This window comes from Calonectris borealis, chromosome 3, assembly GCF_964195595.1.
Source record: "Calonectris borealis chromosome 3, bCalBor7.hap1.2, whole genome shotgun sequence".
Lineage (NCBI taxonomy): Eukaryota > Metazoa > Chordata > Aves > Procellariiformes > Procellariidae > Calonectris > Calonectris borealis.
The window spans coordinates 39,985,024-40,012,072 of NC_134314.1; the positions used below are offsets into that span (position 1 = coordinate 39,985,024).

At 39.0% G+C, this 27,049-nt stretch overlaps 1 protein-coding gene and 1 long non-coding RNA gene across 8 annotated transcripts in view; one reads left to right on the forward strand and one right to left on the reverse strand.

The window, feature by feature from the left end:
• Nucleotides 1-18,977, reverse strand: part of CEP162 (centrosomal protein 162) — a 46,627-nt gene extending 27,650 nt beyond the window's left edge. For 2 of the 7 annotated variants that reach the window (XM_075145406.1, XM_075145405.1), the window contains exons 1-9: nucleotides 18,721-18,977; nucleotides 17,600-17,685; nucleotides 16,664-16,767; nucleotides 11,598-11,736; nucleotides 9,391-9,501; nucleotides 4,217-4,369; nucleotides 3,708-3,894; nucleotides 2,664-2,716; nucleotides 430-545 (exon numbers count right to left, since the gene is read on the reverse strand). In XM_075145406.1, coding sequence (XP_075001507.1) covers nucleotides 430-545; nucleotides 2,664-2,716; nucleotides 3,708-3,894; nucleotides 4,217-4,369; nucleotides 9,391-9,501; nucleotides 11,598-11,736; nucleotides 16,664-16,723 — 819 coding nt within the window. In that variant the 5' untranslated portion in view covers nucleotides 16,724-16,767; nucleotides 17,600-17,685; nucleotides 18,721-18,977. Of the gene's footprint in view, nucleotides 1-169; nucleotides 194-429; nucleotides 546-2,663; nucleotides 2,717-3,707; nucleotides 3,895-4,216; nucleotides 4,370-7,175; nucleotides 7,298-9,390; nucleotides 9,502-11,597; nucleotides 11,737-16,663; nucleotides 16,768-17,599; nucleotides 17,686-18,720 lie in introns of those variants that run through there. The other 5 variants (XM_075145410.1, XM_075145407.1, XM_075145408.1 and 2 more) reach the window with 5 other exon arrangements.
• A 117-nt stretch (nucleotides 18,978-19,094) lies between these two features.
• LOC142080275 (uncharacterized) lies at nucleotides 19,095-24,614 on the forward strand. The gene is made up of 3 exons (XR_012672922.1): nucleotides 19,095-19,210; nucleotides 19,391-21,194; nucleotides 21,958-24,614. It is a non-coding gene; the product is annotated as an uncharacterized LOC142080275 (long non-coding RNA).
• The last annotated feature ends 2,435 nt before the right edge of the window (nucleotides 24,615-27,049 follow it).

The following is a 27,049-nucleotide window of genomic DNA, read 5'->3' on the forward strand; positions in this document are numbered from 1 at the left end:
ATACCCCCAAAGCTCATACAGTGTAGATTTTGGGTCCTCTGTCCAAACTGCTTCTCTGTACAGAACTACTTCCCACAGCAAGCTGTGTCACTTGCTGGTGTAGACACCACCTTAATAGCTCCAACAGAGAGATATTAATCACTACCCATTCTGAGGCTGAGGCTCCAACCTGAGCTCATTATTTGTGCACTCCCATCCACAGTCTTAATTCAAAGGAGGAGTAAGCAGGAAACCCTGTGAAGAACTTAATCCTGTCAGTGATTTATCACAGGAAAGTGTATACCCTTAATAGAACAATATAATTCCAGGACCACTATATTCTTTTCTTTCAGATAGTACATATTATATAAAAGTTTACTATGTTTACAGTTATACATTGCAGAGCTTTTACAATTCATGCAAGTAATGTAAACATTTGGTATGTTATACCTGTTCTTGAGGACTTAAATCAACTCCTGACACGATGTTTTGATTCACCTGACTTTCCTCAGTTTTAAAGGCAGGATTAGCATCTGTTTCTTCTTCAAAATCTTCACTGTAGCTGCCTGAAGAGTAAAATAAACATCAAATAGAATGAATATTCAAGAAAGATAAAGCAGTAAGGAAAAGCTATTTCCTCTTCCCCAACCTCTCATCTAAGAACAGCTACTGCCACTATTACTCCTTTCACAAAGGCACAGAAAGGTTTCGAGACTGGGTGTGGACAGTAAAAGTCACACATAATATCTCTAAATTCAAAAGAAGTTTGTCTTATGATCAGATATACTTTACCTCTGTCTCCTCAAGGCATACTTGAATTGACCCCTTTTATTCAATCGTTTTCTCTCCCTTAGGGTGAAATGATGCAATTCCCCCCCAGTAGACAAAGTACTCTGTACATCTCCTTGACAACTCCAGCAGTTTTTAGGCTCAGAATCTGTTATTCTGCTTCCCCTGGCCCAATAGCCACTCTCAAGAGTAAGCATTATTTAAAACCACAAGTGTGTCAGAGAATGAATTTTACAAGCAAGCCAAATGCTTTTCCTTCAGTTACCTAGGTCCTTCCACAAGTTCTGATCCCCTGTTGCTGTATCTCCCACACTCAGCTCTTGTGGTTACAGGCTTCGGTGTCTGCATTATCTGTAACGCTTACATCTAGAAGCATTGCAAAACACTGGTTTATGAGGTGTTCTTTCTGTGTTTTGTCACCAATACAACTGACACACACTCTAACTCATATGTAAAAACTACTCTATGAAAAGTCACTATTTCAGCATTCTCTGGTTTTGGACCATGAGAAGTCTGATCAGCTGAAAATAGCTTTCTCATACTGACTTAAGACATACACAGTGCTTATAGTATTCCTGCATACGTATTATCCACTATTTAATTTGCTATTTCATGAAATAGCAGTTTGATGAAGACTAAACCAAACCACACATAACACACAGATTCATCATTCCAGGTATTCCATAGAAACTGTTTTCCTAAAAATCAGAAGTATCAATTTCAATAAAACTGACCGTAACAATCAAGTAATTTCAACCTTTTTGTTCAGAAAAAGGCTACCAAATTGTTGTAGCATTTCTGCTACAACTATCATGATCTCTTGCAATCTACAGAGCAATCAAACTTGCAAGAAGAAAAGATTTCCTGCGATTAAGGTTTACAAATACAGCCTCTTTATGTTTGGGAAATTCAAGCCTGACAACATGACCTCTCAAAAGTTCAGCTAAATATATAAATTTGAAAATACAATCTGTTGATTAAATTACAGGAATACACTCTATCATATGTTAGCAATGAAGGGTGAAATAAAGAGAGATGACAAGTGAAAGAGAAATAAGTAAGATGAAAGGTATGTAGCATGGGAATTTGGGAAAAAGGTCAGGCGAGAGTAACACTGCAAATTACAAAGATTAAACTCAGGTATGAAAAGACAGTACAAAAATACAGATGACAGTTAAGACACTGGAGTTACTCAAACATTAAGATGTATTTCAACATCAGGGTCATTTTTTCTTCAGTTTTTGATTGACAGTTGCTTGGGGGTTTTTTGCTGTTTTTCTTTTAGACATTGGTCACAATAGATTAAAAATTCACTTCAAAACAAAAAAGCACAAACCCCTGAAAACCTTTTGTCTGAACACCAGCTGCACAGTCATAATGCAAAGGCAGACTAAAAGGCCAATGCGAGAACTACAGATAAATGCAAATCATAAATATGAAAATTACATTAGCTTTCAGATACATAAAAGGTTTACCCACAACAGTCAGGGTGACATGGGAACAGAAGTCAATTGGTTTACATACTACTCAGAACAAAAAAGTTCAGTGAGGATGCTGGACTGTCTTGTGAATCTGAAACCTAGAAAGAGTCAAGTTTTCTGACTAGCTCCAAAGGCAACACAGAGTACAGGACAAGCTATGAGACTGTAGTACAACTTCCTCTTTCCAGATCTTTAAATTACATCATACTACAAACGTGAAGATCCTATGCTATCCTCTGACACCCTGCTGTGACGTTTTCTGAAGACTTTGCATTCGAACTGGAGCGCTAATCCACAGCTTTCATTTCTGTTATTTTGTTTAATGAGGTTCTCACAATTCTTAGTGTACACACAGTAAAAAAAAAAAAAAAAAAAAAGAATCTTCAAATTAATTATTTAGAAAGATGGTATTACCAAATTTCTCTTCATGTGTGGATTCCTCTTCTCCTTTTTCGGTTTTTTCCTTTCTGAGAAACAAAATGAAAATTTTACTCTCTTCTTGGACAGCAAATAAATACAGGTTTTTTTCTCTAATTCCAAACTTTGATACCTCTTACAATTAGCAATAAAATTAAAAACCTGAATTTGTCCAGCATATCAAATCATTGGTAAGAAAGGCGGATAAATGTCAGCTATTATTAAAACAAATATTTAAGTTTTTACAACTGTCCATAGTTAAAATTCTCAATCTAACTCTTCAAATCACTCCCTTTCTGCATTCCCTCCAACATCTACATTAACTTCTTAAAGAAATTTTTACCATCAGGTTTGCTTTCTGTTCTGACCTTCTTATTCTGCATTAACAAAAAAATAAAATCTCTCCTTTCTTTCCCCTTTTCCTGTAAAATTAAAGTTTTTTCCTTACCTAAAACTCTCCAGAATTCTGACCCTCCGACTGTTTTCACATTGGAAGTTTCCTTTGCACTCAGCATTTTTAGCAACAGCAGCCTTCATGAATTGCCCCTTCATCTGTTTTTCTCACATATGTTTGAACATATTTTCACATAACTGATTATAAATGGATTGCCCTCGTCTATGAAGATTTTGTATCTTTCCTCTAGAGTCGTTTGTAACATCATGTCTAAGGGGACAGAGAATCTTTCCTAATCTACTTCCTTGTTATTATCAGTTGTTCACTTCTCATTTAGTTATACCTTACAATTAAGAATGTTAAACTGACTTGTAAGTATTGAGTTATGCACAAGACTGCGTAGCTATGTCCACTCATCACCAAGTCATGCTCTCACCTTATTCCTTTCTTTTATTTATTAAGCTCACTTCTGTCCTTGTCTTCCAAAAAAACCCAAAACAAAACAAAACAAACAAACCACAACAAACAAACAAAAAAATGACTGAAATCATACAGGATCTTGTCCCACAAAATCTCAGTGGCCATGGTATTCCCAAGATACACATGCCCACTAATACAATCCACAACTTTTCTTCCCTCTAAATTACCGTACAAATGGTGCTAGTAATACAGAATCATTGGAATCCAGCTCTTTATTTAATCTTGAATAATCGATAGTAGAGGCAGCTTCTCGTTCGAGTTTGGCAAAAAAGATCTCTTTTTCTTCTTGTTCTTCCAAGGTATCCAGTCCAACTCCCATGATACTTTGATTAGGCGCAGAAGCTAAAACTGAATCTGAATTTCAAAACAAAGAATAAACTAATTGTGTCTGTGCTGTATGTCCACATAGAATAGTTAACAGCAACTATAGACAGACTCACAAAATATTAACAGTATCAAATAATCACAATAGTTAACAACAACTATAGACAGACTCACAAAATATTAACAGTATCAAATAATCACAAACTAGTACCAGGAGCCTTCAGCTCACAAGATGCAGCTGACAAGTGAAGAATCCCAACTTGCAATGAATTAAGGCAGACGTTATTATTTGTAATAATAGTTTATTTAGACCTAGCCAACTTCATGAAATGGCTGCACTCTCAGTTCTCACCATTTGTCTCCAGACTGTCTCTACTTAAGGAGACAGCAACCCCATCACTTTTCTGAAGCTGCATCTTTTCCACATGCATATTCTCATCAGTTTCCCCCATAGGCTGTGAAGTGTTCTGTATCTTGACAAAGCTTCCATTGGTTCCAAGCATTCCTAGGAAAAAAGTTGCAATATTCTTGACTATCATCTAAAGGCTATGTGTATGACACTTCAGTCTTTTAGTCATCTTCCAGAACCACCAAATTTAAGCTTATGTTGCAACTGCAAAGATACCCAGCCTCACAAATCACATTCATCTAACTTCGGTTTCTATTATGAGATATGTAAATCTTGTTTAATTACAATTAATTAGTCTATTATATACATTTTCTTTCCATCCTTCATATTTGCACACAAACCTATAGTTCAGCATGGGGCAAATATAACATCTGTAAAAACTGACTTACTGTAACATTACTTATGGAGGACAATCATACACACAAACCCTGTACAGAAATTAATTTTTCTTTGTTAGAAACCTATTAATTTTGTTTGATCTATTACCCACAGACTTTTGAAAATTGTAGCCATTGGCCCAGCAGCTCCTTTTCATTTGTTGCAAATTAAATGCTTTAAGGAAAAATATAGTAACCAAAGTTACTTCAAGGTCACTGATGAACACCCAGTTCTTCCATTCTGTATGTTTATGCAACCACAACATGCAGGTGCTCTCCTTACTGTAATTTCATTGTTGTGAGTGTTCAACATCACCTTACCAACTTTATGTGTGAATTCTGCTCTCAGACAGAATGATGCCTTACCTAGTTCCTTACAGAAAACTAAAAGCCAAGTATTGCAGTACTTTACTAGTTAAAAAGCAGTACCAAGTCCCTTCTGCCTGCCCCTAAAACACATACATTTATACTTAGATTCTTTAGAGATTCTCTTAGGAGAAGGGCTAGGAGAAAAGCTGCTTACGCATTTTATCCAATGACATATGAAATGATTTAACAGTTCCCACAGAAGGGAACAGAAACCATGTCCGTCTTTTCCAACATGAATCTCCAGGTGTTAAAATAAACTCAGAATTTTTTGTTCTGTCTGGCCAAATGATGTTTAGACGGTAGGTGTGTCCTTGTACTGAACGTAGCAGGAGGGGTGAAGACACTGACAACAGCTCATTTCCTGCTGGCAGGAGGCTGCAGGAGATGCGTACATCAATAACCCTTCAGATCAAGAACACTAAACCAGTCTTCCACATGCTGATCAAGTGCTTCAACTCTGGGCTGCTACTCTGTCCTGTATACAGGTTCAACCAACTTCCTTCTAAGAAATGCCGTATTTGCCTATATCATGACAACGGAGAATCCTCTCCATTCAGTACTGAAAATGTACCCAGGGTGAGGCAGGGTGGGGAAGGTAAGAGTCTGAACACCTTTTCCTTCCCTACTGGGCCGCCGTTACACATGCATTCTGATCATAAGAGCCTCCTCATCAAGAAGTAGAATAGGTTCTTTTTCTTGACTTGCAATGACAAAGTCCCATTGCACGTTTTATTGGGGAGGCTAAGTGCATAAGATTCTACATCCTGGAAATGACTTCCACATTCCTGTATCTAACTTCAGCTCTCCGATACAGACCTCTGACTGACTTGCCTTGCATGCAACAAATAAATGTCAGACATTGACTAAAAGTCAAGCTCCACGTGTTTACAAAGTTAATGCCTAAATAAATACATTTTGCTACTACATTGAAAAGTATAAAATGAAAAGCTCAAAGTGCTGAACAGAAGTGAAAAAGCCTGAATAGTCCATTTCTTTCGTACCTAAATGCAGTAATTTAAAGTAATTTACCCAGATGGCGCTCTATTCTAATTATCAAGACAGGGAACAGGAGTTTGTTAGCAGCTGGGTCACAAGGTTTTTGCAAACCTTTAGAATAGCCACAATCTCACCAGACCGCCAACACCCTATTTTTCAATGAGAATATGTTAGTAGAATCAAAGATAAACTGTCACTGCCCTCCTATGTAAGATTTACAAGAAAGGAGATGGGAATATACTTCAGTAGAAAGAAAATTAGATTGTTTAACAGAGCAAAATTTTAGAGAAAAACATTTTCCTGAGTTGTTTTATTTAAATTATCTCAAACTCAGTGAACTTTCTGAACACTTACAGTGATCTTGAAAGCTTCATGGGATAAGTAGCTTACATTAGATAGCTTACATAAGTAAGCTATTTAATATTTTTTAAGTATTTTGCCAGTTCAAACCAGACCAGAGCTTTTTTAAAAAAAAGCACCTCCCATAATAGTCTGAAAATCAAACACTGTTTCGCAGCTATTCAGTTTTGTAACTCAGCCACTCCCAATTCCCAGATACACACCCCAGATTACAGGAGATACTACCATTGCTAATGAAGGCAAAAATGTCTTTTTACTAGCCCTACACAATCTGAACTCTGAGAAACTTACCAAACTTTGAAAAAATATCAACTTGGATGGATTTCAAAGTCTCTTTTCACTGTGTTTTCTGGCTGTTTGAACAGTCCTACTGATTTCTGTGGGGCTTGCAAGAGTGATTTGGGGGGGGGGGGGATGGCATTTGTTACTTTTCATAAAAACTTCTTGAAGCAGCAGTTTTCTTGAACTCCAAAGATTTCACTACCCTTACCTTCACATGCAATATTTTTTAAGGCTAATGATATACAGTATTCCTTTTTAAAGTCCTGCCACTTGAAATTAATTAATTAAAATAAGACCGAAGAAAGAAGAAAAGTTAAAATTTTCACTTAGAAAAATATTCCTAACCAGCATAATTGCAGAGAAACGTTTAAAAACATAAATACAAAGGACTCAAACCTACAGACAATGACAAACACCTCTTTAAAAAGTAACTTCTTTTCTCCTTAATCTGACCAGGACTGTCAGAATCGAACCATTTTATCTTTTTAATACCATATAAAATACAATAAATTTGTTACCCTCAGAATTGTCTGGACTGTCAGAAGTGAGGCTTCCTTCTTTGTTTAAGTACGAATCTTTCTTGTCCTTATGAAATTTTTCCAGCATTTTGAATTTAGACAAAGCCTTGCTGCGAGATGCACTAAAAGAAGGTTTAAGGGGAACTACTTTTAAGTGTACACAAACATTTGTAAGTTTTTATACATAATGGACAGGGAACAAAGAGAAAAGTAAGATGTGAGAATTCAAATTGTCACTTCTGAAAAAGTAATGCAGTTCAGTTTCTTGTAGACTGAATTATCTACAATTTTCTACCTGTAACTAAAGATTAAAGTTAATACTTATAACTTCTGAGAATAAAACTCTTTTTCTCCTCTTTTTTTGTTTTAAAAAAAGACAAATTCCTTCTTGCTCCACATATACCTTGCATTCAAATACACTGTTCTAGGAGCTCAATATATTACCTGAAAACAAAGAAAAGTAGTAAAACTACTTCAACAATAAAAGAAGTTTTGTACTACAAGTTTTGAAAGAAAGCATCTAAATCTGTTCAAAGAAAAGTGGAAAAACATAGGTACATACATGGGAATTACTACTGTCTTTATCACTGTCAGGTACAAGAACTGCATGTTATTTCATCAAACCGTTGCGAGGACTTGCTTAGAAGCAAATACAACCAAACGGCTTCCATTTATATTAGTAGAATTAAGTTTTAGATAATAGTACCTATGCTGAAAACTGTGCTTTCTCATGATACTTAGATGATAGTCACACTACACACTTTACATACCTTAGGCTAGCCAGATGCACTGTATTAGACTTTTCCTTGTTCAAATTGTCGGGGTGGAGGGGACTTCTAAATTGGCTAATTCAGGGAAAACTCTTAGTTACAGGTTTTTTTAATTTACCTTGACACAAGAGAGTAGTCTAGGGGATCAGGCCAAATACTTATGCTATCTAGAAACAGGACCATGGGGAGATGTGACCAGAAGCTAACACAACACAGAAACATCCAAGATGACTAAAGGAAACTGGTGAGCATATGGCAGCTGCAATGCAAAAAGAGAAATGGTATGAAATCCATTCAGATACAATGCACAGGTCCTTTATTCCCTCAACTGATGTCCAAGTCCACTAGTGAGGCATCACTTCTCTAGATTTATATTCTCCAACATTTACTGGGAAACTAAAGGTGTTGACAGCATGCCTTCTGCTCTAAATAACACAAACACCTGATGCCTTCTAAAACAGTAATTTGAAGTAACTGCCAAACTCCTCCTATTGCTCATATTTCAAATATTAAGCCTAATTCGAGAAATAGATTCAGTTTTAGTGTTTATCTCCCAGACCGAGCTGTTTTATAGCTATTCTATGCAAATGAGCCTTATGAAAACAGGGCAGCACATATGCTCTAGAAAGCTAACACAGGGAAATGTTCTACGGGCTACATAGTGGAGCACCAACACAATCTAAAGACCAAGTGCCAAATATTTCTTTGTCATGGATCTCCAAAATATTATTGATCTGCTTGAATTTAACACCAAAGCCTTGTTTAAACTAGTACATACAAGTTAATTGCTATTGTCATTTACACAAAACTATTTCATCGATACATTTATAACTCTTAATTATTCTTTGGAGTTTCTCTTTATAGCGTAAAAAGTGACTTCACATAAAAGGTTGATTTTGAAGTTACACAGACTAAAATAATCCTGTAGATTAAACAACTCAGTTTGTCATTATTACACCAACTGTAATGTTGTACTGTTTCCATTCCAGGGGCAGCATGCACAGAGCAGCCTACTGGTCAGCAGAGGGAAAAGAATCAGATCAATGCTTTTCTGACTGGAGTCTTTGAAATTAAACAAGTAGAACAGTGAATATTAATATTTCCTGAGTATGAAATACAGAAAGTGTAAGAGATTTTGTATTTACTCAACATAATGACCTTTGTTTAGATTTTCAAAGTTATTCTCCCCCCCACTGGCTTACATTCAATACTGTCTGACCTCCTACATCACTATAGGTAGTGATGTATGATGTAACGACAATTGAGCAAAAGTTCACATAGTTATTAGTTTCTTCTAGAAATGACAAATGAAGTAAGTGGCACTTCGTTTTCAGTGAGAACACTATGGTCAAATGGACAATTTGCAAAGGATTTTCTATAGGAAACGCACTAGTAATACAAGGCTGATATTGAATAAATTTAACAAAACATATTTAATCAAATACCAGACTGGGAATCTGAATGGGGACTCTTTTGGTCACTATTTTCCACCATTTCAGCATGGCTTTCCATCAGTTTCTTCTCTTTTCTCAGTTTAACAAATCTTGTTTGAAAATCTTGAAAAGTAAGACAAACAGCAAGAACAGACAGGCAAGCAAGACATGACAGGAATTCCTATTATCTAATTTCTTTTTATCATTTAAACGACAAAAGCAAGTAGAAGGGACATTAGTTAAAGGTATGTCTTTAACCTGTCAAATATGGAAAACAGTATCTTGAATCATAATTTGCACATTTCAGTTTAAAGCTGAAGAACAAAGAGTTCAAACGTGCCTAGAATAACAAATTGAGTTCTTTTAAAATGTACTTTATACTGCTCAGCCAAATGAACAGAAATAGTCTACGCTGTTTACCATGAATCTACAAAACCAAGTGAAAACAGGCTATTAGTTTAAATCTCTACCCGTTTCCTGGCACTTCTGCAACAAGATGCCTTGGAAAAAACAATCAAACAACAAATAAACGTATAGCATATATTTTGTCTTCCAGTCACCTGTTTTGCGTTTTTTAAGAAAGCATCCCATAGATACTGCAGTAACTCAAAATGAAAACCTCAAACTGGAAACAGCTTATCAGCTCAGTGCGTTAGTCAAGCTAATTAGCCAGACTGTACTTTGTTAATATAACAGTATCTCTGTACAGTGCCACCCAAACACATCAACTCATACATAATAAGCACATATTTGTAATGTAGTGCCACACTGGGGGTGGAAGTAAGATTTATATGTTTACATAAGTTTGATTCATGTTGACAAAACACTTTAAAAATACTTCTATTAGCTGACAGCCTGTCAATAAAAGTCCCATCTGCAACCAACGTGGAGGTTCAAGCCTAGGAGAATACACAAGAATCTCCACAAAATTTCAAAGAATGCCAACTTTACCCTTTTGAGAAATAAATTCAGCTTCTTTCCATATTTGTTATCATCACAGCAATATTATTATTTTTTTAGGCAGGACGATTATTTTGCTATTTAGGGCACATTTCATAACCTTGCGAAAAGCTAAAAATCTAAATCATCTTCTTCTCAGTCATCCTGTGCAGTAACTTATAATAATCCATTATTAATACATCCGAGCACCATACTACTCTTGTATTCTCAATTTTATTATGTCCAACTGCCAAGACATGTTGGACCTTTGATTCAAAAAGCATTACACGCAGATTACTTTCAACTCTCTGCGAAAAAATCCAGCCCCTCATCATGAAGAGTATGAATATGGACAGGCTAGTTTCTTTTGCAAGTAAATGGATTCCATACTGGCAAAACTGGGTAGGCTCACCTGAATGTTTTCTTGTAAAAGGAGAAGCTTTTTCTAAAAGAGACCTTAAAAAATCTACCAGAACGCTGTTTTTATCTTATACGTCAATAAACTGCAGATCAAGCATGTTTCAGTTTTAATAGCTTTACCTCTAGTTAAACTACAGAGCTGATATGATATTCTTAATTTAAAAAATAAAAGTGGTAGAATTGGTTTGGATGGGAAGGCTTTACTACCCAATAAGAAAACAATGAAGAAATGGAAAACTAGAGGTGGAAAGCTTGCAAACAATAACATATTTTCTTCCAGAACTATGTGACCAAGTCAATACTAAACTAGCTATCATGTCATCACAGCCCTTTTCCTCTTGAGCCATGGTTCTTGGCAAGGGAACTGATGAGAATACTGACAGACATACATCTTTGATTCAGCTGCTGTTGAAGAGTTTTTCTGTGCTTCCCTAACCTATTACAAATGTTGCAATTAGTGTAAGATTATACAAATTGGTCTTTTTCCTCTCCAGTTTTGAGAACAGAAATCTATAAAAAGTCAGTATAAGGAACATGTTGGTTACATAACACACCTACAAATATTTCCGCAGAATTCATATGTTTTCTAATTATCTTTCCATTTATAATGTATTTACTCTTTACAAGTTTTAATAACTTCAAAGCTACAGAAAAAACAGCAGAAGGCTTGCTTACAGCTTGAATACGATCCCTTTTAAAAAAATACAATTACATTTGAGTTTTATACTTTACAAACTTGCATTGTAATATTCTAAAGCACTTCAGTGGCATCAACTTAATCTGAAACCAGGCCTATATGAAGTGAGAAAGAACTAACCTGCCCCCCTGTGGCCAAAAAATTGCAAAACTACACTATTTACCACCATCATCTGAATCTTCCTCAGATATCCACCACGGCACTGAATCCTTTTTCTTTGTTTCTTTTTTCCTGGGCTGTCCCAATGTCTCAAGAATGCTGGATTTTTTCTTTGAATTTCCAAGTGAATCATCTGAAAGAGACTGAGTCAATTGCATACAAGATTAAAGAAAGCTTTTACATTTTCACATTGTTTAACTGTCTTTCAGCCACTCAATTCTAGACTTCTGAGTTCAGATGCCTCTCTTTACCCCCCACTGTCTGCCTTTTTTGTATATGCATGACAAAGTTGAGTAAGAAACAATAACTATATTCATGGGCATAATACTGCATATTATAATAACCCCACTGCCAGAATTTGGATATGTTGAAAGTTAACTGCTTTGTAGAGTATATTTTCAAATGAACAGCATAATCAGCTTTTTTTCAATTAGTTACAACATATAAGAACCAAAATCCTGCCTACATCCCTGAAGATAATGAAGTAGAGCAGAAACAGTTTTGCCTTGGCCTTGCTTTGTACATGAACAACATATTAGTATTCTAGCTCCCAGCAAACCAGATTTCAGAAATTAATTTTATACTTTGTGATCATGGAAATTAATAGAAATGCCAGAGCCATTCCTACCCAACTCTGTGTATTAAGCTTTCATATGTGTTAGTTATCCATGCTGATTTTGACTGATGGCTTAAATCGATGGAGAAAAAAAGTCTATGGGGATGAACATCCTATGAATTTAAGTTAGTGGAGAGTAACAGGAAGGAAAAGACCTACAGACACGTTACAAGACAACAGCACTTTCTTGAAGTGATGCAGCTTTTTTTTAAAAAAACCTAATCTCTGCTCTTTTCCTTTAATAAAGCTCTCTGTAGCTTACAGCAGGCTCAGAGCCACAATTAGCTGTCCAGACATTGAACAAAGAAATATATTCATTAAGCTAGTGCACTGCAACCTTATGTTGCCACGTATTCTTTGTGTTTAAACTCAGTAAACATGGGGTTAAGGCGAGTGGCATACTTTTTGTTCTTATCTAATTTTTTAGCCATAATTGTTGAAACCAATTGTCCTAAAGTGTCTTAAAGGACACAGTGAACACAGTTAGCAAAAGCCATAAAGTGTAAGAAAAAGAATTCACATATGAAATGCATCATATGGGAAAATTTTAAAAGCTCCACTTTTGTAATAGTCACAAGTAAGAAAATGTGATAGTACAAACAGAATACTAGAGGCAACAGGATTGTGGGTACTTAATATGTAAAACACAAGAGGATGTTTTATTAAAACAAGCCTCTGCAGTCCACTGCCTGTTTCCTATTGCATAAAAAGCACTACCATAAAAGCCTACCTTTACTATATATCTAATGCTTCAATTTATATGGGCCTAACAACAACATCCATAAATCAAATGCCAGTTATCCAAAACCACCATTTAAGAAAAAAAAAAAAAAAAGAAAATAACATTCTTATGAATATCTCTGACCAATAACATCTTTAGAGCTTACAGTTTCACTTGAGAAAACTTAATGCCTGTCATACAGTCTCAGAAAGAAAATTTAAGTGCTTCGAGCCTTGCACTTCAATAAAACACAATTTTAATAGATTATGAAACTGCTAGACAACAGGATGTATTGCAATTTCTTTAAGTTGGCTCAGTGACATAGAACAAAACAGCTTTACAATCTTAATAAATGTCCTATAAATAACAACTTCCTTACACTAGTCACAACATAAGTACTAATGCCACTATCCCCAAAGGTCGGACTGCCTCCTGCTAGCTGGAAGTACTGACAGGTGCTTGATGCAAGCTCTGTTATCGCGTGCTGTTTCTTTTACGACTAACAGCATCCTCTACTCTGCAAGCAGAACTTCAGTGATGCTCGTACTCCTTCGAGTATTGTAACTAAAGAAACTGAAACTCCCACAGGTTGTTCTCAAGTTCTGGAAATTTTCTATGTCCAGCCATCTTGTCAACTGCAGACAGTAAAGTTGCAGCAGCTGGGAAAGAAATGCTGACACGAAAATACTAGTGCATTTTTCCCAACATGTCAGTTATCTCAGCAGCGAAACTTACAGATTTTTTTCTTCCTTTGAAAAAAAGTAAATAAATAAATCAATCAACTTTTTGGACCAGTAATGGCTTTTCAGTGCCAGTAAGTGGCACTGATTTCTTCCTTCCTCTCCTCTATAAAGCAGTCTGTCAGCCTTTCAGGAACACAGACACACACAAAAAAATTTAAAAAAAAAAAAAGCATCAGTTGTTTAATCTCAACTTAAATAAAAGCCAAAAGAGTCAGTTTTAAGAACTGGGACAACTACATGGCACATAATCAGCTTACCACTTCCTATACACATGAAGGAACTTAAGAAAGTAGATAGGTAATACAGGATTGAATCTAAAAAACCCAGACTTTCATGACCAATTGTCCTAATTATTTCATAAAACAAGTCTTTTTCAATAAAACAAGTCTACTCCTATTATCTTTTTAGTACAAAATAATATTTTAACATATTTGATCTTTTAATAAAAATAAAAAAATGTATTTCAAACATGGTTTAATGTGTAGTGTTACTCTTCCAGGTACTATTCTACAGATTTTCTAATAAAGATGGTATAGCCTTTCCTTTTGAAAGTCTTCCTTCTCAGCTATCCATGAATATCAAGTAGAACAAAAGTCAACCTAAAAGACTAGAAGCAGACAATGGCTTTTCCCTAACTTTGCTTTGCTTGAAGTGTCATCAAAAAAAGCAATTAGTTGAAGCACTGTGTATTAGAAAGAGCTCCTCACATTGCATGTCCCAAGGGAACTTCACAGCTGACACTCAGAAAACTCAGGAGCTATACCACTATGACAGATGATACGTCAATTAAAGTGACAATAGGGGAAGTACGCTAAAGTAAGATACCGGTGGTGGGGAGTGGAAGGCACACAGACGATGGAGGAGGAAGAGAAGAATTATGGATGACAACAGGCCGTTCTGGCAAGGGGTTGGGAATAAGTGTGACCAGGCAGACATTTGTGTTTCCTTCTGTATAATGATAAAAGCCTAGAAAATCCTCTTCACTGATAGTGCATATGCCAAAAGACTTTAGTTTAATCCTCATATTAGACCTGCATCATCCAACTGTATCTACAGTCTTTCTTTAACTTTATATGTTTTAATCACAAACATACATACAATCCTTCCCCCAAACAAAGGCCGCTTCACTAACTATGAGTTATTTAAAAGGGAAAAACCATCCTGCTCCATTTCTTCTCTGAAAGATTTGCTTAAAAGATATTGTGTTCCTCAAGCTACTAAGAAACAGTTTTGCTATTCCCTCCCCCCCGCCATTATACTCTCAACACAAACATCACCTACACAGCGATTTCAAACAATGAAGCACACCAGTTTCTCATTTTTCAACATTAAAAGCCTGCATACTTTTTATAAAAAACAAAAGCAAAGGGAATGATACAACAGAAGATGCAAGCATAACAGAGAGTAGATAATGTCATTGTTATTTGGGTCTGTATCTAGCTGGCAAAACATAAAATAATGCATTTTTTTAATGACTGAATTGGCAGTATATGTGTTTAAGCAAGTTTAAACACTTTACAAACAGTTTTAGTTTGAAACAATAAAAAACAATTAAGACATGAGTTGTTAAAAGTTACATTCTCTGGAACATGCCAAATACCACTTAGAATAATTCAATACAGCTATTTTGTTTTTTTTCTAACTCGAGCATTCTCAATGTGGACCATAGATGAGGAGCAAGAAGAACATGTCAAATGAGGAACAAAATACTAGAAGCAATCATACGCAGATTTTTGTCAGATGCGCAAAATAAATAAAAGCATAAACCTCCTCTCTCTTCCTCAGAGCAACTCCCTTCATAACAATAGTAAGTAAAGAACTTTTGACATAAATGCAGAGCCTAACTTTCTATTTTTACTAACATTAATAATTTCAGTGAATTTAAGAATGTTAACTCAATTACATCATCAAATTAAAGGCCAAAATCTACCTTTAAGTTATTTGGGAAGCTTAATTTTCAGATGGCATTTTGGTTTTCTATTCTCTCAATTTAGTATTGCTCAGTGAAGTTACATTTATTCTGTATCTGTAAAAACACCTCACAAGCTGCATGGTCAAAGCAGAGTTACAGATCTACGTGGGAAAGCCAAAATTGTCTTGAAAAAGAAGCCTCTGGTTACTACAGATCTTTACTACACAGTACAAAGTGCAATTTTTATAGAATCTAGCACCTATATTTTTCACAAGTAATTAAATGGTAGCACAGCCTCTACATCTTTAAGCATACATTACACATAACAGAGACGCCAAGAATATTCTCTGCCATCATTAGCAACACTTATACACAGCAATAGAATCTAGTAAAGGCCTTATGTATGCGGTATTTATATCTTAGGTTTACCACTCTATGTGTCTGATAGATCAGAGGGCAAATTCTGAAACTGCAGGTCTATATGCAGTGAAAAAAACATACCAAGTTAGGGCATTTTGACCACGTCCGATAATTGTTAGCTTAAGCTATAACCCACAGACTTGCATGATTTTGCCCGTACTCAAAATCATCAAGCACCATGAGGAATAAAAGGAATCAAATCAACATTTTCTAATCACTACAACATACTTCATTTTGTTAGCATTAATACAAGAATTTTTAAATAGAATTCAGTAAAACATAGCTTGTGCCTACATACAGGAAAAGTTTTTAATTTCATTTTCAATTATATATCAGTTTGATGCTTCTGCTACTAAATAACACACACAATTAAATTGAAACAAAAATCAAGAAGCAAGGGCTCTTTCTGAAGATATAACCTAGCAGCAACAAAATATTTACTTAATCACAAAACTGTTCTCTTGATTTCAATACAGCAAAATAGTATGAATTAAGTTTAACAATGAAGCGAAGACCTTGCAAAGATCCATATGTAAGACAGCTATGTGAATTATGTGAAAAAAGCACAGCTGCATCTTCCATTTCATATTCTTTCATACTCAATTTTCCCCCTGTATTTTAATAGGGAAAAGGGATGTGACCTTGCTCTGAAACATACCTCTTTCAGAAACTCTTCAAACTGCTCATCTAATTCTTCTTTTGAAAATCGATGCGCCATAATCTGCAACTGGATGTTACCTTCCAAACAACTGAGTTTAAGAACTAAGATTTAAAACAAAGATAAAGTTAATTAAAAGCATTCTGAAAATAGCAGTAGCCTAGTGATTTGCTGCTTTCATAGAGAGCTATAAGAAAAAAAAAATCTCAAGAGATGCCACATTTAATTCCTCCCACTCCTAATGTAAATTATTTACTGAACAAGACAATCAGTGCAAACATACCTGGATTACCCAAATTCCCTATAATCAAATTACTCATTTCCAAAACAACAAGTTTCAGCATTTAAACTTTGAGGGATAAATAAATCACCATTTTTACATTTTTCTTCAAAAGACAGCTCTCTTAGCTACCCACAATTAAGCATTTTGTCAATGATCAAACAAGAATCCACTGCAGTAATACTTCCCATCCACTTTAAGGGCTTTTAATTCCTTTCTATGTTTCTTCTCCAAAACTGGAGACATCTGGCATTATAAGTTTTGTTTCATCGTCTCCGCTGTGCTTACGACTCAGTAAACAATAAATGCATGAAAGTCTTTAAGATTAGAGGACAACATTTGGTTTGATCTGCCCTGACACAGAAAGCCAATGGCACTTGCCCCCCTCCCACTCCTGAAAGTCTGTGTTGACTTCTCAGGTATAAAATATGCTCCACACTCAAAACGCTACAAAGCTTTTGTGTATCACACTGCTTAACACATATGGCTACCTTTAAAACTGCATATGTATAGCAGCATTAAACGACTCTAGTATCTTCCAGGCTGAGAAGTGCTATGTAAACATAAAAGAGCTAAATATTTGCAGAAATGCTTTTACCATTAAATAAAACTTCTCCCAATATGGAGCATTCTCAGTACACGGGACTGTTACCTACCTAGTAAATTGATTCTGACAGGCAAGTTGTGACAACTGCTTCCTGCTTTCACTCCTTATTCATCCATAGACCACCCGATACTTTGGCTTTAGCAGTTAAAAAAAAAAAAAAAAGTTACAGCAGACTATCCAGACTTTGAATCGAATAAGAGATCCTTCTGTAAGCACTTGGACAATATCTCTGAAAACATGGTAAGAAGATTAAGAATGTTACCTCTCATGACACACATAATCCAGTATCCTTTTATACTTTTACATCAAAGAACACTAGATGCTGAACACTGGATGCTTTAACAGTTTACTAGCTGTGCCAACTACTTCAGCTAATGGAGAATACTTAATTGCAGCCTTGCCAGAAAAAGATTCTTCTGTCATTATCTGTACTTCTGTCTATCTTATAATTACAGCTTTTATAAAAACTAACAATATAAAATTTTATTTTTCAAAAGGACAACAAATATGCCAGACAATTTCTATAATACAAGATTACAAACAGAAGATTACAGGGTTTTGTACCCTTAGCAAATATACTTTACAGCCCTACATTTAGAATAGGAGGCTCACTAATGACTTTGAAAGTCACTTGCTGGGATATACGCTATAACACAGGCCAGAAAGCAGAAGTTTTGGGAAGGTATGGCTAAGCCACAGGGATCAAGGAAAGCTTATACAGCCCAACGCAATTTCATGTAATCTTTTAATCATCCCAGGGCTAGGACCAGCCGTGACCTAATCCTCCTCCTCCGGCTTCGGCACACGCAGAGCTGGGAGACGGCGGCGGCCGGGCAGCAGCCCTGGGGCCAGCGGGCCGTGCTCCTCCCAACCCCAGCCGCGGCTCCGCGGCCCTCCTCCAGCCCCGTCCTTTGCCGCCCTGGGCCTAGCGAGCGCTGGCGACAGGGTGCGACGGCCCCCGGGAGACGGGCGGCCGGGCGGGAGGAGGGAGAAGAGCAGCCCCCGAAGGGGCACCGCCAGGCCGAGCCGGCGGGCAGGGCTCGGCTCCGCGGCCCGAGGGGACGCTCCGGAAAGTGGCGGGGGACGGGAGAGGAAGCGGCTCAGAGCCAAGCGCTGCCCTGAGGAGGGGCGGCTCGCCCGCTGCCCTGCCTCGGGGCGCCGGGCGCGTACCTGGGCCGCCTCGAGCCCCTCTCGGCCATGGCTGCCTCCCGGCGGCGCGGCGCGGTTGCCTAGGAAACCCTCCCGGCCACCGTACCGCCCGCCAAAACTGACCGCGGGGTGGTGTATCACGTGATTCCGGCAAATCCACCGGCTTTCCTCTCCCCCGCCCCTCCGCCGCCGACGCGCGCGGAAGACACGTGACGGGAGAGAACGGTCCCCACCAGCCATTACTACCGTGGCAAAGGTCGCCTCGCCTCGGCCCGGCCCGGCCCGCGCGGCTGGAGGCGGAAGTCGCCGCGCGGTGACGCGCGGCGGCGGCGCGCGCCGGGCGTGCCGAGCGGCGCCCCCTGCTGGGCGGCGGGCGGGCAGCGCCGGGGGAGACCGGCGGTGGGGAGAGGGGCCGGGCGGCGCCGCCGCCGCTCGCCGCTTCCACCGTGAGAGGTCACGCCGGGATAACGCAGCCCCCGGCCGCTGCCCGCCGACCCAGCGAGGCCTGCCTGTGAGCGAGAGGGGGCTTGGCGGGGAGGGCCGGTGCGGCCCCGGGGGCTGCTCCGTCCCCCCGAGGGGACGGGCTGGGGGTCCGCTGGCCACCTCCCCCCGGCGGCCGGGGCTGCACTGGGCGGCGGGAGCCGGGATACGGGAGGCGGCTTTGGCTCCGTTTCATTTTTCTGCCTTGCAGGAGCGGCGCAGGAGCCGGCGGGTAACGCGGGGGAATTAAAACCGAATCCCACTCGTTTCCGCGTTCGGTGGCGAGGGCAGCTCCGCGCAGAGGACCGCCCCGCTTCGTGGCTTCGCGGGGCGAAGGCTGTCGCCGCCTGCAGCCGGAATTTCGCCGTCAACTTTCTGCAGGGCGCGCTCCTTCAGAAGTCGTTCGGCTGATCTTTGGCCAAAGCAAGACGGAAAGAGTTAAAAGTGCCGTGCTTTCCCCAGCGCAAAGCTCAAACCCAAACCACCCCCTCTCGCTCTTAGGCGGAAATCCCCTTCTAGAGCTTTTCTAACGCTTCAGCCGTAGCTGTGCTTTTAATACTTTTTAGCACATCTCTGGAAATGTTTAAAATATGCAGAGAAATTAATGACCCCTGTTTCCCTGACCACTGTCTCTCAAATAACCGCAGAACAATTGCAGTCTGTGCTTGCATGTGCTCTCCAGCCAGGGTCTGTCAGTTGTGTTTGTTGTGAGAGTCACGTTGCTTCAGGAATTTTTACGCCAGCGTTTAGTAAATGGCAAAATAAAACAAGCTCACTTAGGAATACAAATGAACATTGTTCGCGCGCGCGCGCGCACACACACGTTTTCATTCTGTTGAGCAGACTTGGAATGAAAAGATTTTGAAAGGAAGTTTTCTTCAGCGAGTGTCGGATACTCATCGCAAGTGAGAAACTAGTTAAAATCCTATTACTGTCTCTCATTTCCTGTTAGCTTGAGAGATAAAGACCCTGCTTCCAATATGGCCTTTATATATCCCAGATTTTTTTATGCAAGTATAATTTATAGTTTAAATTCAAAGAAGCAAAGAAATATGGGCTCTGTATTTTCCACCCAAGTCTATAGGAATTATTTTGCTAAAGGTGCTGCCGCGCTTCTTTCAGTCAGGCCTTTTGTCTGCAGATGGAGTATTATATTTCCATTTGCAATGTATGGGTCATTTATTTTGTCTTTGTGTGCAACTTCTGCTGCTGTCTATGGGAAATGTGGGAGCTGATCAAGGAGAGGATGCCCACGTAAACTAATATACTAGAACAATTTGTTAAGCGTGACAGCCTACTGCTGGTGAAAACATCAGTTTCCAGCATTTGCTTTTTTCTCTCGTCTCATGAAAAAGCATGGAGTGAGGCATGAGCATTTAAAGAGAAATATGGAAATTAATTAAGGGATGTCGGTCTGATGCTGCATGCCTTGATCCTGCTCAGATTTAAGCCAATGCAAATTTTGCTGTTAACTTCAAAGTGATAGCTGTGACATCATTCATTGATCATGAGACTTACTTCATCTATAATCAAATAATCACATCAAGGGCTCAGTCCTGCAAGCTGCTAAAAAACTGTTGCACATTGAAGACTTTCTGTTTGCAGAAATATGTTCAAAGAAAGAGGCTTGTACAAAGTATAGAAAAATGTGCGGAGGGATCAATGCTGTTGGAAACCTCAGTGCCCAGATGGGAAGGAAAAAAAAAAAACCAAACCACTCTTGATGACTGTGGTGGAGAGGAGGCATTGCCTGGTGTTGAAATGTCATCCAGTGCATTCAAATGACATGCACAATAGCCACTTAAAAGATTTTCATTTCCTTCTAATGCCAACCAGTTGGAGAAGTTTTCTCAAGAGCTCTTAACAGTGGAGCTTAAAAAATGGAAAGCGGGGCTAGCCATGAACTTCAGCCAGGAACGTGGCAATTTGCATGGCGATACTAATAAAGCAGAAGGGTGGTCACAAATTCTGAAATAGATCCTGCTGGACAGAGCCCCAGCTGGACAGATTATAAGGTAAAATTCTGGCTCAGCTGACATGGGTGGGAAGCCTTTGTTGACTTCTATGAAACCAGATTTTGCCGCTCTAGTCACTGGCTTCTCATTTAAATGCGTGGCATGTATACGCTTAACGCATTTTTTTCCTTCAGATTCCTAAAATATAAGGCTTCATGTATTAGTATAATAATTTCAGACAATTAATAGTAAAATTAAAAGGGATAAAATATCCATACTTTTGTTTTTGCACATCTAATATCAGATTCATATCATCCATAAATGTCAATGGGGAAAAAGACATCAAATAAAAAAGAAACAAAACGTCTGCCACATCCACTTTGGCTGAGGCATTGCGTTAGATAGTATTTCAGTACTGAACTTGCAAATATGTGAAATATGAGATTATGATAATAAATATTTAGCCATATTCTTGGTTATGTTTTTTTAAAGGTTAACAGTTTCATACTGAATGAAAAGCAAACAAACAGTGGTGAATTAAGAAGTTAAAACCGCATTCTCTGTGCATGCCCACTGTGATAATACTTCCTTACGTGACTATGCAATAAAAATCCTTTCCAGTATACGCATCAGAAAGAGAAAAAGCCTTCTGTAAAAGTACAAGTTGCACAGAAAAAGGAAAAATTATGTGGAACTGTATTTCCTGCGAGAGAAAACAGTAGTCTAGCATTGTTAAATTAGGGTTCGTTATGGAATAGTTCACCTAACTATAATTTCAGTTTAAAAGATCATTTTTAATACTTTCACTTTTGTTTCACTACAGGTCTTACTCTGTTTTCCGCCACTGATTAACCATAGTCCTCAGATCCCGAGGGCCAGATTTATGGTTGACTGCATTACAGTAGGTAGCCTGAACTCCGTTTAGCATCTCACCCGCTGGGTCTTTTCCATCATGCAGTTTCTCCATGAGCTGAGAACTAAATTCTGTGTCGTGTTTCAAATTGTTCCAGAGGCTTAGACCGGTCGTTAGTCTTATTTCTGCTTCAAGTTTGCGTCCCTTGAACGGAGCTGCAAGTTTGGAAGCTGGGCTGTCACGTTGCTGGCCATTTCCCGGTTTCAGGAAGTCAGCAGGCATGCAGTGTTTCTCAGACTTTTTGAAAATGGATCCTCCCTTTGGCTCATTTGTGTAAATGTTTAATTGCGTTAATGCTGTGCCCTGTGCTGCCAACTTTTCAGTTCCTTTGGAAGAGGGGGAGCGCAAAGTTGCTGTAATTCCTGGCTGCAGGAGTTCTCCATCATAGAGAAAACTGCTACCGCCAGCAAATGTGAGCAGTTAAAACTTCCTTCGAGATGGGGGAGGTTTGCAGTCAGTAATTATAGCTGCTTCTCACTCTCTCAAGTTAAAAGAAGTGCATTTGCCAACGTCTAACACTGCTTTTTCTTCCAATTCCCGATTCTCTATAAACTTGTTGGGAAACATTGCTCTACTGCATAATCCAGCCAGTGGATCAGGATCCTTCCTATTAAGAGCTTTCACTTTTGAGAAATCCTGGGAAAATTATTGTGCAAAGATAGATACAAATATGGCTGGTGTGACCAACCATAGCACATTTGAACTAGCCTAACGATCCTGCCCTATGCCTACTGCAGGTCATCTTTGCCAGTAAAAATTCTCAGTACTTGGCATCAGGCAACACACCTACAACTCCTACTATCCACAGGGACTGGAGAAACAACTCGGGTCACTTTCACCCCAAAGTCATTTGAACTGCAAGCCCTCATCTGTCATGAATATTCTCTTTTGTATACAGAAAGTTTTATAATAAATTTTTCTCTTTGCGTGAAGACACGCCACATATCTTCAGTTCAGAAAAAATTAAGGTAAATATTTTTATAAAAAATTCTTAGTGGTTTAGGAAAGATTAAACTCAGAAAACTCAGCAAAGAAAAATTAAGTGTTCTGATTTATTCAGATTTTTCAGATCTGTAAAATCTCTCGTTAATCCTGACAACATATCTGCCTAACGCTGGCAAGAATATTAGCTTTGCATTTCAGAGTTTCACTTGGTTATTTTTAGTTCTTCTGAAGCCTGGGAAATAAGAAATATAACCGCTTTGAACAGTCTGAAAGAGCCAACTCTAGCAGGACCTCTGAATCTGATTAGATAAAACAACAAAGAGGTTCTGTTAGGGCAGAGGCAGGAAGAACTAAGGTGGGTGGCAATATCTGTCATAACTCAGGGGAAATGTAGCCTCAAAGCACTCAAAAGTGGGTGAAAAAATAACATAAGCAATAGACAACTTTCCCACATCTTAGGTCACTCTCCAAATGCAGTTTGAAGAATTTTCTCTGTGCTCAACTTTTTTTTTTTGTATTTTTAAAGTACAATAAACAGCACATGCATGTGTGTTTATCTTAAAAAGCTAATTTAGGGGAACATCATTTCTCTGCAGATAAGTATCTGAAAAAGCGCAGTATGGCAAGTGCAATTACATTTGTCGGTACAGAAACAGCGTAAGATCTTAAGTGATAGATTTGCAGTTTTCAACATTTTCCTCTGAAAGTAAGGTAGCTTTAGGATTGCCACGGGAGATTACTCCTTAAAATACAGCTAGTCATAACATCACATTTTATCCTACTGGCTGAAAAAGGATCAAACTGTTGTGTTTAGTGCAACCAGGAGGTCTTCAGGTTTTTTGGGGGTTGCTTTAAAAATGATCTGTTACTGGAGTGGTGGGAGCCTGGAACACCCACTTGGCCAAGGATCGTACTTCCCTACTTTCAGTGCGGGATGCTTATTTTGGGTTGGAGTCTCTGCTGAAATGAAGAAGTAGAAAGAAAGATCTGTGCATCTTCTCAGGAAAATCAGTCGAAATGTTTTCAAAGTCGCTAGGCATCCACAATGTTGAGATTTGTCTCTGTTAGGGGCCGGGGCGTTACCTGTTTGAAGCCCACCCCTAAGCGTGCCCCACACCAGCGATGGCTGCAGCTGCGCAACGTGGTGCTTGTTCCTCGTATGGAGGCATCTGAGAGCAGTCCCTCCAACCTGTTCTTTACCTGTGTGTAACTGCCGGCATTTCTCCGGTAGCTCTAGGTCTGTCTTCCCTGGGACAGATGTGGGCCATAGCGGCAGGTGGATACATGTATGATAACTAATGCTAATCCCATACCAGTTTGCATTGCTCCAGTGGTTCAGCCCCTCGTGCCGGGCTGAGAGCCTTCAGCATGCTTGCATGGCTCTTTGCACTGAAACAGAGCCGTGGAGCTGTAAGCACCAGAGTTCAAGCTTGATGGGCAGGGTCTACTCGACTCTTTGTGGCTTCTGGCAAAAGGCTTGCTGTAATTATGCTGCCGAGGTAATAATTTCATTAAGCAGTTAGGTACTGGACAAGATTGTCTTCTGGCTTGAAAGGTCATTACTTTGTTAATGGATCACTCACTCTGCCGTATACTAGCCTACGTTTTTAGAAAGAAAATCGGGAACGACCATTAATTTATTTGCCAGGAGTTTGATTTAACTTTTTGACCAATAATGTGTTCCACAGTTTTCCTGACTTCATGTCTGCTATAAACAGTATTCCTGTGAACCAAGCGGCTTGTTAGTGGTATTTCTATGGCATTTTCAGCAGGCTAAAGGCAGTTACAGTGTACATTTGGACAGGAGAGCTGGAGTGTGAAATTTATCCCAATTACCTTTTTCCTCAAGCTTTTTTCTCATTATAATTTCGTCCTAAGTTAATCTGCTCCACATTTTTTATTTTCTTTGAAACTGTGCTGTGAGGTTCAATCTTAACATTCCTGCACAGGGCATTTAGCATCAGGTCTCAAAAGCTAAGGGGCCAAAATCAGATCCTTGCCAGGAATTGTTGCCCGTACAAGTTCTGCTCCCTCAGCTGATCCATGGACTGCCCAGATGAACGTGTTTCTGTTTCCCAATGAATGGAGAAAAGATAGACGGGCGCATAGGGATACCCTTTTTTGTCTTTGGCCAGTGAAGGAATAAACCCCCCAGAACTCAGATTCACACGTAATGACAAAAACCCTGGGATGTGTTAACCGGTATCGATGCGGGGGACAGGGTGACTATTACAAGTCTGTTCTCTGTGCGAAGCAAGTTCACGTGTTTGTCGATTTAATGGAGCTGTCTCACTCGTCATCCTCTCGCTCGTGGAGATGCAGGCCCCCGTCCCATGCTGTTTGTACAGATGCTGTTAGTACAGAGCCGGGGGATGGGGAAATCAGAGAAATCTGAGGTCTCCTTCTCTGCTGCCACATCCCCAGCGCTGCTTGGGGCCATTTCGGCTAGGTGCAGATCCCTCACCTACAACACATTTATAGCACGCCACCTTTGTTGCCTGTGCTGGTAGCACTCGACAGAGGGGTCTCATTCTCCACCAGGCAAAGCAACCTTTCTGGAGCCAGCACATCTCCTCCTTTTTGGTTTATTTTTTCATACCTGGAAATAAAGATAATCTAAACTGATTTTTTGTCTACAGAAAACAAAAGCCAGCCAAATAGATACTATGGAAAGGAAAGTCTCACCACTCTGAAACTCTAAAGTGTGGACAGGCAGAATTTTTTTTTCCCCCATAAGCAGTGCTTTAGGTAGGGATATGACCTGTCATTGCTTAGAGATTTCCAGCAGCTGAACATTTGGTGTCTGTCTGCCACCCACCTAGTACCAAAAATGCCACCAAGAGATCGGCTTGTCGGAGGACTGAAATGGTCCTTAAAGCTTAGCCTCGAAGGACTATGACACCTGCTTTCCCGTGTCTTCTCTTTCTCTCCATATCTACCCCACTAATCGCCTATTAGCTCCTAAGGTACCAGAAATAAACACCAGCAGCCCCAAGGTTCAGACAGTGTATATTAAGACCTGTGAAAACTGCCTTTTGCAAGCATTCGTCTGGAAAATAATACCTAGCTTAAGGATTTAAAACCCAGTGAGGTTCTTTGTTGTTTCAGGCTTCTGGGAAGTGGTCATTTTCTTAATGTGATAAGAAAATGAAACGTTTTCAAAGGAAAGACACTTAGATGTGTGGCCTGCGTGGATTAGTAAAACTGGAAGCTGCTGTTTCATGAATCCCTTAATTACAACAAACTTACCCTGGTGAGCTGCTGTATTTACTTAATAAATATTAAGCTACGATTTTTACATGTATACTAAAGATATTTAGGTGTCACTGTTTTCTTGCAGTGTAATAATATTTGATTTGATTTAATTTAAGTTTGGATAAGCTTGGGCTTTTTGTTAATTTCCTCCACTCTGAAGGATAAAATAGCCCGGTGCGAAAGCCTTTTAAGATTCAACAATATTGTTTAAGCATGGCATCTGCAACTAATAATAAAGACTATGCAACTTTGAATGAAAAAAAATGTCTAATTATCATGGCAACGGGAAGATGGTTGACTCATCTTCGGCAGTTTGGATTACATGTGTGGGATTGTGTTTTGGATGGAGCACTCCAGAATAGCAACACTCCATCAAAAACACAGTCATGCACCTGTACTCCAAATGGCTGAATAAGGCAAAACACATGTCATCCGAACACTGTGAATCAAATTAAAAAAAGAAAAGAAAAGAAAGCTGGAAGAGAAATAAAGACAAGTACCATAACACTGGTGTGTGTGAAGACTTGTTTCTCTAAAGCTTCCTGAGTGATTTATTTATCGCTAAACCTCTGTTCACAAGCCATGTTTGATTTTGCTTGATGCTGATATAGACACTGCAACCGGATCTTATGGAAAGGGCTGCCAGCAACTGTTTGATCCTGATAAATTACAATAACAGGCACAATTTACAATGAGAAGCTATTGCTGCTTCTGGCCCTAATGTGTGATGAGGTTTAAAACAAGGTGGGCCAAAATTCTCCTTACCTGGTGGCCCCCTCAGACCACTTACAGAAGAGCGCAA